A 14,481-nucleotide genomic window follows, 5' to 3' on the forward strand; every position below is an offset into this window, starting at 1 on the left:
TACCAACAATTATACATACTAGGAATTTTACATTTGAGAAAAAATATATTGTAGTAAGTTACAATAATTTATCAAAATTATAGTTAATATTTTAATTTTATACATTCTAAGTAGAGTTTTACAGTTAAAAAAATGTATAATCCTTACATTGTGGTAAATTACAAGAATTTTTAAAGATTATCATTCATATTTTAATTTCATCATCTACAACTCACCTCACATTGGACAGATGGATGATCCAGGTTGGCGGCGTCCAAAACGGGAGAAAATAACCCGCGCAAATGTTTGTTGCGTGACGGAACGAGAGCGGGCGTGCGCCATCTTTGAATGGATTTGCTCTGATTTGGACATGACGTAACAAATTCGTTAATTTTTCAGTTTGCATAACACGGAAATGGCACACGCATGATATAAAATAATAAAAAAGTGTTTAGTTAACTAGAGTCAAACTAACATTTCCTATAGTCAGACAAACACGAGCTTATCGCCGGCGTCATTTACGAACTTTTAACAAACAAATGAAAAAATGCTGGCCAGCATTATTTAAAAAAAAAAAAGAATCCGCGAAAGACATTTGAAATACCGTAGCGGCAAAACGACCAAAACGCGCAACGACGCGACGCAAAGTCGATTGTGGCGTGCACTCCCTAGACAGCGAAAATCCTGCAAGAAATAAAAAATGGCATCGTAAGAAACTGCAAACATTTGCTCACGGGCTAAATGGCCTCCAGCCTACAATTTATCTCCAGGCCCACCGTCGCGTGAGTCACGAGAGTACGACAATTCTGCGACAAACAAAATAAATAAATAAAAAAGGCTTGTGAGAAAAGGCAACAAAGCGTTCCAATCGTGCAACAAACACGGCGTCCGTCGTGAAAAACGGCAGGAGACGACAAACATTTGCTAGCATGCTCGCTTACCTGAGAAACCGTCCGCCGCGCCGCCACGCGCTCGGTGGCACCTGCATATGATAATTCCTCTTGAGGGAGCACACCTGTCTTCAATTGACCTAAAGACCTGACGTCACAGTCGTCGATTCAAATCTCCTGATCGTCCAACGGCGCTCGGCACACTGACGCCACTAGGTGGTCGCCTGTCATGGTGACTACTGCGGAAAGGGTTGCTTCGGACAATCCGTTGAAACTTTGAACACCGAACATGTTTGGATGGATACATCAACTACAAGCTAACAAATACAAAATTAAAATATCAATGTCGGCATAACGTGTGTCGGGTGGCAATGGCATAGCAGCATTCTGTCTCCCACTCACTCGTGAATCTAGGCGACCGACCAATCAGCAGCGCCAGCGAGGGTTAGATGGAGGAGGGACTTTCCGAATCAGTGACGTAATTTCCTGTCCCGAGGGCGGGTGGGGCACTTTTCACTTAAACCACGGGTGTCGACCTCCAGTCCTCGAGGGGCCGCGTTCCAATATGTTTTCCAAGTTACCCTCGTTAAGCGCACCTGCGTGAAAAGTTTTAGCTCCTTTCACGTTCTGCAGGAGCTAAAACTTTTCACGCAGGTGCACTTAAAGAGGGAACCACACGGACACTCTATTAGGTACACCGCCATATATTGTATATACAATACAAATCACTCACTGACTGACTCGTTCTCTCACAGATCTGTTCAGTTTGTGAACGGGAAATGCAATTCACGACTCGTCCGTGAACGCGAAGTCATTTTCTTCCTTTTGTTTTACGGCGAGGTGGCACCAGCTTCAATGCGCATTACCGACACCTACACTGAGGGATAAGTTACATTGCATGTTGGTTGAAGTCATATGAAGTGAAAAAATAACAAATGAAGAAGTGGTGGCTGTGGTTCAGGCAGTAGAGTGGGTCGTTAAGTAACCAGTGGCGGTTCGATCCCAGCTCTGTCACAGTCACACGTCGTGTCCTTGGGCAAGACACTTCACACACCTTGCCTCCAGGTCGCAATTGTAAATGATGAAACTTTTTATTAAAAAAAAAAAAATCTTCAGGAAGTGATCCGTTCACTCACGTTCAGTGAAAAGATTCGTTCTTTTGAACGAATTGTTCAACCACAAGCCAGCACTCACTAGCATAGAAACGAGCAATTTGGGACCAAAAAGGGTATTTTTTTTTACTTTTAAAAAAGTAAACTATACATTGTCTAATTACATACCTGCTTCAGGCATATTTCAGTCCATAGTTTCCTAGTTTGAACTATTTTAAACTCTAACCCTAGTTTGAAGCCCTAATGTGAAACCCTAACCCGAATTTAAAACCTCACGAATCATCCTCACAAATGATATTTTCTGCGTTTGCTTCCCTCCACCCGCCTGATAAAATTTCGACGGAGCGTGGCAGGTTGCTAGCCGAGACATTTCTACAAGAACGCTCTGGCGTGATTCATTGCAAAACGGCTGCAGCTCAGCAGATAAAACGATTTGGCAGCATGGGGGGGGGGGGGGGCAGTACAGTGAAGCCTCGCTATCTATGAAGGTGAGGTACAGAGTCGTGATTCATTTAATTTGCCCCCTTCATTCTCAATATTAAATCTTAATATCTCAATATGTTTTTGCAATATTTCTCACGCATTTTAACGACCTTCCTTTCACATTTTTCCGGTAACCCTGAGGCATGTGCCTCTGCTAGCTTAGCTACAAAATATTGCTGCTCGCTGTCCGTTTTTTTTTTTTTATTGTGCCGCCGCAATCGTTGCCAAATTGATTGGAGAGTACTGAGCAGCGAGAGGTTGATTAGCTGCCAACAGAGGCTGGACAGACTCATCCGTAAAATAAAGAAAATACAAACGGTTGCTGTACTGACTGAAGTCCCGGCACTCCTGCAAGTGAAACGGCTGCCAGGCGCTGATAATAAAAAATAAAGAGAAGAAACAACATTCACAGGCTATAAATATTGTGGACACGTGCCGACCGTCCTCGGCAAAGCTATGCTAATCTGGTACGGTGGCTACTTCTATAGCAGCTCAGCGTTTATCTCAGGAAAACATCAGGTTGTGACTCATTCAACAGTGGTCTCGCTTTGGAGTGGATGATTTTTTGTTTAGGTAAAGCTTCAGTGTCCGTTTTTCTTTTGTGCGCTTGTGTTTGCTCCTCCACGCTCTACTACTGCCCCCTGGTGGATGTTACTGGCTCTGCTGACACGTAAATAACGACTCCAGTATGTACTTTATTACCATCAGATTTTTCAAAATGACAACAGTATTCGGACAGAGCGGTTAATCAGTCGCAGATTGGGCAAACACTCACAATGTTAATGTCACAAGTTTATGCAGCAGGAAACCTTGCTCTTAGGTTGACATTTTTGTCCTGTCCGACTAGATACTTTTTACTTTACCTAGCCCAGCTCAATTTTGAAATTCTGAACCGGTCGCCAGCCAGTGGCAGGGCAAATAGAGACGAACAACCCTTGGCGCTCACACCTACGGACAATTTGGAGCGGCAAATTAACACGTGTGGGAGCGAAACATCAAATCAAGAGTGTGTCTTTGTGGGCATGTTTTTTCTTTTAACCAAGAAAAGTCAATGACCTATTGTTGTTGCTCTTTGTGCCTTATTAAGCCTAAAAGCTACTTGGATCGATGCGATGGCGCTTGTACTTCACATTTACTTTGTCTCTTGGAAATGTCAGCCTCCATTCTGAACACACTGAAAAAGTTGCGGGCAGGGGCGGGGAGCCTCGACTTGGGCTCGGACACGGTCAAGGTCGCACGCATGCACTCAAAGGAGACACTATGGATTCTGGAGTTCTTAGGGCTCTTCTGAACACGGCATTTTACTTGCTACAGTGAAATTTGCATAAAAACATGGAAGACGTACATGTCAAACGGTCTGCGTGCCAAAAACAAAAAAGTTGGGAGTGGAGGTGGTAAAGGTGCAACTGATTTTGGAGTGGTTGTACTGTTCATGTTGTTTTTCCTTTTAAATCACTTCACTGGTTTCTTTTATATCAAACAAATTATTTTGTTCCGCGAAGGCGGAAGAAACCGCCAAAACATGTCAGGTAATGCACCTAAAATAATTAGTTTGATATAAAAGAAATCAGTGAAGTGATTTTGGAGTGGTTTTGTGTTTTTCAGGTCCAACGTGGTGGTCTTCAAACTCACTGAAATAACAAAATCATACACAAAGTCAGGCTCCATGTTTCCTTATTGCCAGAGAAAATTCACTTTTTTGTCAAGAATTTTGTCCTTTCATTAAAGTTGTACTATATTTGTTTGCAAATAAAACATTTTTTCTCGACAAATGAGGCCAAGCTTTTCCAAAGTTCAAACTGTGTGTCTCAACCTGGATGGATACTGTGAGATTTTTGTTTTTTGCAAAATTGTCTGAAGGCCACGTAATGACGTTAAGACCTCGTCATTACGACTAGACAGCTGTGATCTGGTTCTGAATCTTACCGCGAGTTCAGCGTCTTGGTCCTTCTGCATTTCGCTCTTCACCTTCTTCTTCTTCTCTGCAACAACAACAGGAAGTCATTCTCCCTTTAACATAAAGCGTTGCCAAACATCTATTCCTTGCCACTATTGTTGTGGCATCTCGTCTGCTATTTTGAAAGACTCCAAATGTCCACATTTTAAAAAAATTTTTATAGATGAAAAGGAGTGAAAGTAGTTGCATTAGAAGCGTTTGTGTCAGGCCACTTGGTTAAAAATGTTTCAGTACACAAGCCATAAAGGGCAGAATCATTTGGCTCTATTAAACTGCTGAGTCAGCTCATGCTTTTCTTTTTCCCATCACTTTGTACGAGCTCTGCGCCAAAGGTTTCACGGCTTTTTGAAAGTAAGTCAATGTGCCCTTGAATTGAATTTGATTTGAAACTTGGAAGTGAACTCTTACTCTTTTTCTTGCGGAGTGAGTCGCCATGAAGAGGAGTTTTGTGACTTTGGGCAGCTTCCTCCTCCTCCTCCTCCTCCTCCATCATCTTTTTTTTCACCTCTGGTGAGTCGTCAGCGTTCTCGCCATTTCTGCTTTCTTCAATTGCTGCCTCATGGACTGACCTCTTCTTCTTCCTTTTCTTCTTGCTCTTGACCTCCCTAGCACCTTCAACCTTCTCCTCACTGGCTTCTATCTCATCGTTGGCGGCGCTGGTCAGAGAGTGGTTCTCTTGAGGTCTCGTGGTGGTCTTGTCAGCCAGGTCCAGTTTGGAGGATTGAGGAGTTCGGTCTTCCTCACTTGCGTCCCGCTGCTGTTGCGTCTGCTTCCGGGCTCGCCTCCCGCGTCGTCGACGTCGCTTCTGGGTGGAGAGTTGAGGGTCGGCGCCACCTGCACGAAACAGGAAACAAAAATAGCTGATGAGAAACGTTGGACGTTTAAAGAAGTGCTTTTTTTTTTTTATAAGAAAATCATTTATGTCTTTCAAGAAGATTCCAAGCAAAATGTCATATTTTTCACCTGGGCTATAATCAGCTTTTGTTTTTATACCTTTCACTTGCAGCTCCTTTTGTGGGTCTGCATCGCCCCCTGCTGCTTCTTCGTCACACTGCACATCTTTGTTGCCTTGACCCTCTCCCTCCTCCTCTCCCTCCTCCTCTTCCTCCTTCCTCCTCTTTTTTCTCTTCTTCTCCAGCGGTGGAAGCACAACATCCTCCACCTCTGGTTCCTTCTTTTCCTCCTTTTCATCTTCCTCCTTACTTCTCTTCTTGCCTTTCTTTGTTTTTTTTGCCTGATCTTCCTGCCTTGTCTCCGGAGCCTCCTCAGGTGCTGTTTTAGTCCTCTTCTTTCTCTTCTTCTTCTTCTTGGGAGTTGCTGCTTCTTCGGCGAGACAAACGTCACTTTTGCCAACGTCAACAATGTTAAGAGTGATGGCGACATCCACGTGCTCTGGCTTCTCCGCCGCCATCTTGTCTAAAACACAGACATACACATTCCATTTGAAATGGCAAATTGCACAAAACCATCAGTTCAAACAATCAACTAATCAAAAAAGTGTTTAACCGTGATCGGTAGACTCCGGCGTCCCTGTCTGGTTGTTGTCCTGCTCCGACTGGGCGGTGTCATCACTGAGCTCCATCTTTCAACACATGCGCACACGTCAACGTGTCGCCATCAACATCTGCATCCTGAGGAGTGTTTGTTACCTTGGCGACCTCCTCTTCATCCTGTTCTGTCGTGACATTAGCATCTAAACACAAATGAATGGCTGAAAGACTCATGAAACTGTGAGAATAAAGTCACACGGAGTCATTTGAAAGCGTCCGTTTAACAATGAGACATCTTCACAGCCGCTTGCGAGTCTTGCCGTCAATGTGCCAAAGAGGACACTTTGTGTGTGTGTTGTGATAGGCCGCTCATACCTGCAGGCGGCGGGACGTTCATGGCGCAAAACGTTTCTTGCCCATCTTTCAAGCCAGTTGTACTTTCCTGCGCCTCGTCGTCCGAGCAATCGTTGGCTTGCAAGGGCGTAGCCTCGGTTTGATTGGCACGTGACTCCAACTGGACATCGATGCCGACTTCTGGCTGCTGCTGGAGGAAGACGAGCACAAAGGGCAGTGAACACAGCCTGCTCCTTAATAGATGTCTGCTTGAATGTCACGTTTGCATACTGCACAAAAGGCTAAAAAAACAGCAGTAAGTTAGCCAAGATGACACGGCTTGCCGTGATGGGAATATGGATGGCAACAATCACAAAGGAGGAAACAGGCCAGACAGACGTGTGTGTGCGTGTGTGTTGTGAATGACTGAGATACACACGTCATTATTACGGCCAGTGGAGCGCAGCTATGCGTGTGCAATGAAACTTTAGGGCTGGTCCGCTTCCGCCTGATGAAGCCAAAGTTATTTGTGGACAGTCAGCACTCACTTTTGGGCTGGGGATGGCAGACAGACTCACTGTCGTGATATGAGAATTTTTTTATTGATAATGAATCCGGTTTGTCGTGTAGGGTGACAATGGACAGCGACATTGAAAAAGCTTTAACAATAAAATACTTGATCTACCTCTTGTTGTGCTCGTTCTTTGTCTTCAGGTTGAGGTGAGTGGCAGCCATTGTCATCATGTCCATTGGAGCGTTCCACGCCTTCTGTCTTGGAGGCTAAGTCAAAAGTCAAATCTTTGCTAATAAAACACAACTGAGATCAATCCAATCAAAAAGTTTCAAAGAGACATACCGTGCAGCCCTTCAGCATCTGTGTTGTTGTATTTGGCGGGGCTCTCGTCAGCGCCACCTTCAGGTTCAGGTTTAATGGGCACATTGCAGCCGTCGGCCGGCCGCTCGGCATGCTGGTTATGCAAGCACCACCTGCACACAATATAGCCTAGTGGTCGGTCTTTTGCCCATGCTGCCACTTGAGCACTTTTTAGCAACGTCATAGGTGCAAAACTATCATTTTTGCTGCATTTTATAGCAGCTGACATTTTGTTGGCAAGGCTCAGTTTCAAATCCCACTCACTTCATCCATCCTTTGTAGATGTCTTGTAGGTTCAAGCTCACGTTCGGCATCTCCGCCTGCACAAAACATGGATTTTGTGTTGGTCAATTTAACAATGTTAGCTTAGCTGCAAAGGGTCGGTGGGGTGGGCGTGGGGGCTTAATTGACACAAAGCTTCAACTGTACATTTTGTTCAGTTCCTTCCAAAAAGCAAACACTCTTTTACATTCTAAAGCCACTATTATTTCTACTTGTGTTTTTTCTTCGTCCGTATGCCATTCACAGACGACATCAGCTGGTACGCACGCAAAACGGATATTTAAAAATGTCAAAAATGTGTCTCCATTTTCTTACTGTCGTTACCTGGCTAACATGTTCCTCCAGCACTTGAGCGGCGACCAGCAAGCCTTTCATCTTTAAATGTTCTACGATGAGAAAAAGCAGCGATGAGTCTTCCTCGCACGACATGACGGACACAACAATTTGAAAGGTTTGGAGAGGAGGCCCCGCTCACTTTACATTTCATCACACTTCATTTCACTTCACAGAGGGTACGTTCGGGAATTTACTCCGAGGGCGCACAAGTTCAAGTGCGACCGTTCAGTAATTCAGTGTTTTGCTTGATTTCACTGTTCGCAAGTTCAAAGTTCAGCAAAATTGGAGTGCCACTGCGTGCACTCGGTGCTCCGACTGGAGACACCGTTCGCCATGACTCCAATCAGAAATTAATGGGAAATGAGCGTACTCTTCCTCCCCGAGCACTCCCGGAGTATATTTTCGAACGCGCCCAAAGATGCATCATGGGAGTTGAAGTCTTTCTAAAAGTATGGAGCGCAAGTATAATACATTATTCACGTCCGGTTTAAAAATAGATTATATAATATTTGAACCATAAGATCAACTATAAACCCTAAACGCTAAATGCAGTACATATTTTTACAGGACTCAATTTTCCCAGTCATGCTAATTATGGTTTTATGGTACAAATGTTTGTTTATATGATATGCACACACTTTTTTATTTAAATTAACTCCAATATTGTAGTAGAGATCTCTACTACAATATTGGAGTTAATTTGATGTATTTGACAGCACTTGTTCACAGCGTGTTCCTTTTTTTTCTTTTTTTCATCATGCCAAGGAAACATTTGCTTTGGATTAGGCTAAATGTGCTTCGTGTTCCTATTTTTCAACATGCCAAGGAAACATTTGCTTTGGATTAGGCTGAATGTGCTTCATTTTTTACATTCATCATGCAATTTTCATTTCCTTGCCAGATGATCTGCTTGTTGTTCCATTTCGCATGTTAAGCATTCGTTCAGGGTGGAACCAAGAAGAATATAAAGTTCAAACATGAATTATTATGATGTTAGTGTCCAGTAAAGGGTACAGTGGGGTGGGGGTTAAAAACCAGCGTGAAAACCTTTTTGAGCTCCATTTAAGCCCAAACTTCCCCCGGGACAGTGGAAAGGGGTGGGGGGCAGAGGGAGCTGCGCCGGATGAAGCCTGGTTGTACCTTTCAAAATAAAAGCTAATGATCGCTGCGATTTGTCAGTATTATTGTAAATTAACACAATGCAAGGCGTTACGTCATGGTTTGGGTGCTCGTAAAATAACAAAAAACAAAATACTGTAAATTAAAACACTTTGTTAGCTAGCCACTAACCGCCGTTAGACATTAGCGATTTGTAATCAATCAAAAAATGCGCTTAGTGATTTGTTCATGATTTTTGTCATTCTTAGCAATGATACACTTTAAATCTTATTTTTGTGTTGTTTTGCCGCTGCGGTGTCCCCGGGATCTCTTACTTCGGCGGATCAACGTGGAATTCTTGTTAAACGAGTATGTGTGACTTGACCAGTGCGGATTTTCTTTGCTTTTTTTTTTTTTTTTTTTTCTTCCAGTGGGAGTGTGAAGCTTTTTTGGAGGACGGAAAAGTTCGTTTGGAAGCATGAGCACATACGGCAGCGTCCTCGGCTAACTTTGAAAAGCAAGAACGAGAATGAAGTGACTTACTTACATTGGGGCCATATCGAGGTATTATTGATTGACAAATTGATTGATTGCTGATTGACAGGCTCCTCAAATTAATTCCAGTGCAGCAGAATAGAGTGGAATGCCTTCATTGTCATTGTACAACAGGTATACAACAAAACTGGGAGCGCCGCTCCGTTGGTGCGTAGAGGGGAAACATTGGGTGGAGAACATAAAGTGGGATAACGTAAATAAATCGGCATGTATAAGGAGGACAGCAGCATGGCGTATCAGATGTTTCTGTTGTCATCGTTTTAATTTAATAAATAACAATTGGTTACAAATGCCAGGCACGTGTGCCTCGCAGTTGTGAGGTTGTGGGTTTGAATCTCGGCTGTGCGTGTGGCGTTTGCATGTTACAACTTGTATGGGGTTTTCCTCTCACATTCCCTAAAGATGGATGTTAGCTTCATGGAAGACTGGTAACCACCAGTTGTGCCCTGTGAATGGCTGCGGCAGGTCTTTTTCTTCTCTTGTGAGTCTCTGCTGACGCCTTGTCTTCTTTTGAAAGGCCCAAAACTTAAAAAAAAAAAAAAGGGAAAATGCTGTCTGAACGTGTTTCCTGAGGTCTGCCCCCTGGTGGGGCGTTCACATAAAATTCATCGTTTGTGTTTGTAGTCCTCACAGGAAAGATGCGGGCGACCTCCATCACATCGCTGCTCCTGATACTTTGTGTTATACGCCTGCACCGCAGCCACTGCCATATTTGGGAAGAGCAGCGATACGAAGACACCGTCGACACCGACAAAGTCGAAAATGACACGCCGGCGGCCAAAGGAAGCAGGAAGCAGCCGCACATCATTTTCATTCTCATCGATGATCAGGTGAATGCACAAAACCGATATGAACTGAGGGTGGGTGGGGGGATCGTGAAGACTGCTGGCGCCATCTAGCGGCAGGGGGTCTGAAGTACGCACAGATAAAATCCACTTGTATCCGGAAAACTCGTCACTTGGGACCTCAAGGCGCTACGGCAAAAAGGGAGGGATGGCAACAGGTGTTGGATGCCGACGTGCTAACTTTCCCTCCGCCAGGGCTTCAACGACATCGGCTACCACAACCCCAGCATCAAGACGCCCACGTTGGACAAGTTGGCGGCGGAGGGCGTCAAGCTGGAGAACTACTACGTCCAGCCCATCTGCACGCCCTCGCGCAGCCAACTCCTCACTGGCAGGTAGTACACCGCTGGTACACTACTAGTCCACTAGTACCCCACGCGCCTTGTTTTGGTTGGGGCGGCCAGGTACCAGATCCACACAGGTCTCCAGCACTCCATCATCAGGCCGAGCCAGCCCAGCTGCCTCCCCCCCAACATGGACACGCTCCCCCAGAGGCTGCGCCAGGCCGGCTACGCTACGCACATGGTGGGCAAGTGGCATCTCGGATTCTACACGTGAGCAGCCCACAATTAAGTCTTTACCCGCGCAAGAGACCTATGGCTTTTTTGAATGGGACTTTTTTTTTTGTCTCGCGTGTAGGAAGGCGTGCCTGCCTACCAGGAAAGGCTTCGACTCCTTCTTTGGATCCTTGACAGGAAGTGTTGACTACTACAGGTAACACGGGCTTGCTTTTGGGATTTTCACAGCTTCAAGTTTTTAGATAACGTGACTTGATGTCATGACTCATTCACTCTCGCTTGCGCAGTTATGGGTCGTGCGACGGCCCCGGCGTGTGCGGGTACGACCTCCACGACAACGAGAGCGTTGCCTGGGGTCACCAGGGCAAGTACTCCACCACGCTCTTCACGCAGCGAGCTCGTAAGATACTCCAGAGTCACAATCCCGCCCGGCAACCGATATTCCTGCTCCTCTCCCTGCAGGTACTAGCTCACAACGAGAGACTTATTTCTTGGGGCCAAAAGTTTTTAGCAGCGTCATCTTTTGTAGCCGGGTTTGTTCCCTAAAGCGTTTTGTTTTGTTGTGTGCAGGCGGTGCACACGCCGTTGCAGCCGCCCAAGTCGTACATCTACCCGTACCGCGGCATGGCCGACGTGGCGCGGAGGAAGTTTGCCGCTATGGTGTCGACGGTCGACGAGGCGGTGCGCAATGTCACCTATGCGCTGCGCAAGTCGGGCCTGTACCGCAACAGCGTCATCGTCTACTCCACTGACAATGGGGCCCAGCCCTTCACTGGCGGGAGCAACTGGCCGCTCCGGGGACGAAAGGTTGTGCAAATTTTCCCAAAACATACAACAACCCAAAACACATTTTTCTTAAAAATAAAATTTTCAACTGCAATGTGAAGCACTACTTTCTGAATACACGTCATTCCATCCCGCCGCACGATAGGTGAAAGACGTACTTGTGGTCATGTGACGCACCATTTCGTTGGTTTCAGGGGACGTACTGGGAGGGAGGCATCCGCGGCGTAGGGTTTGTGCACAGCCCATTGCTGCGGCGACGGAGGCGTGTGTCCAACGCTCTCCTGCACATCACCGACTGGTTCCCCACCCTGCTGGCCCTTGCCGGAGGAAACGTCAGCGAGGTCAGTCATGACCGCTGTTAGGGAACTAAAAGTGTTTCAGTAACCTAGAGAGAGGAAAAAAAAAAAAAAAAAACACACAAAAAATCCCTAATCTCATCTTTGTTCTTGTCCTACTGTTTTCTTAGGAAAAGGTACTTTTTTCTGAGCTAAAAATACATCTGTACATGTTTCTTAATTTTTTTTATGAAGTTACTATTTGTCTATTTAAAAAGCTAAAAGCTTTTGTATGTGGGCTGAAGTGCTTTTGGTGAGTTGCAACGTTTGAATGTGAATGTAAGCAAGCTGTGCGGGAGCGCTGGCAAGTTTTCTACAGTGGTCATAAAAGTAAAAAGCATTTTTGACAGTAATGGAGACGAATGCGCTCCTCTGATGTCAGCGGTGTACAAAACATGGAGCTCTTGATTGCTTTGGTGAGGACTTAAATGTTTTTTATTTTCATTGATGAATCCCCCTCGGATCTAATGTTTCATTAGAATTTGTTGCTTTTAGCTGCCTGACAGAAGAACAAGAGAAAAAAAAATGGCTTCTACAAGTCAAGTAGCCATAAGTCAAGTAGCCACAACTCTCGTGTGCACTTTCCTTTTGCCGCAGAGCCAAGGCCTGGACGGGTTTGACGCCTGGGCCGCCATCAGCGAAGGCAAAGAGTCTCCTCGCCAAGAGATCCTACACAACATCGACCCGCTGCACAAGGCCCCCGCGCTGCACGGAGACGCAGGTAAACTGCTGAACTATGACGGCAAAACGCGACATTTAGATGTAGTCAACATTTTTCGACAAACGCACATTCTTTAAGGCCGACAGTCCGACTGAGGAGCATGGGGTCAAAAAAATTGGGCGACCAAAGTGAAAATTCAAGTGCGATGACAATCTTTGTTTTGATTGAACAGAAGACGCTCTCTTAGAAGGGTTCCATAAGCCCAACAAGAGAAAGAAGCAAAATAAAAAGAAGAAACTTCTCAAGCAGCGCCCCAAACAAAAGTCTGCATTCAGATCATCAAAGTCTAAAGGCACAAAGAAGTTATATTCTGAGGTCAAAGGTCACCCAGACTGCTTCATCGTTCGAGCGACCCGCATGAAGGAAAACACATCAAAGCCCAAGTCTAGAAGGATGGCCTGTCCGGAACACAACCTATCATGGACCGAAAGCAAGGTCCGGTCTCGCCTCAAGGCCAAACGCTCTTCTCAGCCGACACCACACGCTTCACCCGAGTACGCGATCCCGCCCGACGGGACTAACGAGTCACCCGCGTGGGACACGTCGGTCCAGGCGGCCATCAGGGTCGGAGACTGGAAACTGCTCACCGGAGACCCCGGACACGGAGAGTGGGTCCCGCCGCAGGTATGCGCTACTTACTCTTTTTTTTTTGGAAGAAATTAGAGAAACAATAAGTACCGTATTTTCTGCACCATAAGGTGCACTTAAAAGCCTTTAATTTTCTAAAAAAACTAGGTGTGCCTTTAGTGTGGACAGAATTCCAAAATCTGTAACATTGTTTTGTGTGGCTTCCGCAATATACAGGTGTAATGTGTAGACCCGATGGACCAATCGGAGGACATTATGTTTTACATAGATCAGGGTGGTAAACAAAAAAATCAAGTTTAAAACTGTACTTTTTTTGGTGGGGGCAGGTCTTACCAACGCTGGCAGGTCGTTGGTGGAACCTAGAACGAGCATCTCCGTCGCACCGGAGCCAAAACAGCAGCGAGGGAGTTAAAAGCGTTTGGCTGTTCAACATTAGCGCCGACCCGTACGAGCGCCATGACCTTTCCCACCAGCGCCCTGAGGTGGTGCGCTACTTGCTGACCCGCCTCGTCCACTACAACCGCACTGCCGTGCCCGTCCACTTTCCGCCCGACGACCCGCGCGCCCACCCCGACCGGCACGACGATGCCTGGGTACCTTGGATTGACCGGGACCAAGACCAGGACCAAGGTAAGATGTACCACCAGAAGGTCTGGCAGAAGATCAGAAAGAAGAAACAGAACAAATGCCGACTGTGCAAGCTCAAGGCCTTCTTTCTGAAACTCAACACGGGAATCATGTCCAGTCGCATATGATTCGCGTAGATTCTACTGTAGATTGTCATTGAGCCAATCCGCAATGAGGAAACCCCACAAGCATGAAACGCTAGCTGAACGATGATGTTATTGTGTTAATGACTGGTATCTGTTGCTTCGATTAGTCACAAATCTCTTCAACTCAAATACAGGGTTGCCTCACTTTTTGCAGGTAATACATCCCAACAACTTTTTTTTAAATATATTTTGTTGAATGTGGAGTGATTGTAACTTAACAGTCAAGAGTCGGTACAACTTTTTAGATAAATCTTAAATGTTCAAAAGCCCACTGGTACTTTTTATATTTGAAACCATGTGTGATGGAGGGTTTCCTCTGCTTTAATAAAAAAAAATTCTAGTATTCTGCGAGCTCCAAATGTTTGTTTTCATTGACATTCACAAACATTGCATTGTTTAAATAAGCATCTTCACCCCCCATGTCACTAAGATGTGCAATAAACCTGAACGCACTTAAATTGGCCAGTAGGTGATGCCAGACATCAAGAAATTTGAGCTTTGCTTTTTCGAGCCAGCGTCGTCTTTT

The 14,481-nt window shown here is 45.5% G+C and overlaps 2 protein-coding genes across 5 annotated transcripts; one reads left to right on the forward strand and one right to left on the reverse strand.

The window, feature by feature from the left end:
- Positions 1–3,139: 3,139 nt before the first annotated feature.
- Positions 3,140–8,030, reverse strand: LOC125984633 (uncharacterized protein DDB_G0286299). 3 transcript variants are annotated; one of them, XM_049746678.2, is made up of 12 exons: positions 7,876–8,030; positions 7,725–7,786; positions 7,383–7,438; positions 7,101–7,231; positions 6,930–7,024; positions 6,287–6,455; positions 6,071–6,114; positions 5,928–6,003; positions 5,415–5,837; positions 4,830–5,255; positions 4,391–4,446; positions 3,140–4,095 (listed from the first exon to the last, which is right to left on the reverse strand). In XM_049746678.2, the coding sequence occupies exons 2-12, from the start codon at positions 7,773–7,775 to the stop codon at positions 4,093–4,095; spliced, it is 1,530 nt and encodes a 509-aa protein (XP_049602635.1). In that variant the 5' UTR covers positions 7,776–7,786; positions 7,876–8,030; the 3' UTR covers positions 3,140–4,092. The 3 variants fall into 3 exon arrangements, with proteins under 3 accessions (XP_049602635.1, XP_049602636.1, XP_049602634.1); XM_049746679.2 differs by having other exon boundaries at positions 7,881–8,013; XM_049746677.2 differs by having other exon boundaries at positions 7,725–8,018.
- Positions 8,031–9,227: 1,197 nt separating this feature from the next.
- On the forward strand, positions 9,228–14,298 carry LOC125984631 (arylsulfatase I). Of its 2 annotated transcripts, none has more exons than XM_049746675.2 (11): positions 9,228–9,398; positions 10,014–10,219; positions 10,430–10,569; positions 10,639–10,788; positions 10,874–10,948; positions 11,040–11,214; positions 11,323–11,559; positions 11,733–11,879; positions 12,471–12,594; positions 12,770–13,218; positions 13,509–14,298. In XM_049746675.2, exons 2-11 carry the CDS (start codon positions 10,028–10,030, stop codon positions 13,935–13,937), a joined length of 2,118 nt encoding a protein of 705 aa, XP_049602632.1. In that variant the 5' UTR covers positions 9,228–9,398; positions 10,014–10,027; the 3' UTR covers positions 13,938–14,298. The 2 variants fall into 2 exon arrangements, with proteins under 2 accessions (XP_049602632.1, XP_049602631.1); XM_049746674.2 differs by having other exon boundaries at positions 9,230–9,398; positions 12,767–13,218.
- The last annotated feature ends 183 nt before the right edge of the window (positions 14,299–14,481 follow it).

Source organism: Syngnathus scovelli, chromosome 17 (genome assembly GCF_024217435.2).
Source record: "Syngnathus scovelli strain Florida chromosome 17, RoL_Ssco_1.2, whole genome shotgun sequence".
NCBI classification, from domain to species: Eukaryota; Metazoa; Chordata; class Actinopteri; order Syngnathiformes; family Syngnathidae; genus Syngnathus; species Syngnathus scovelli.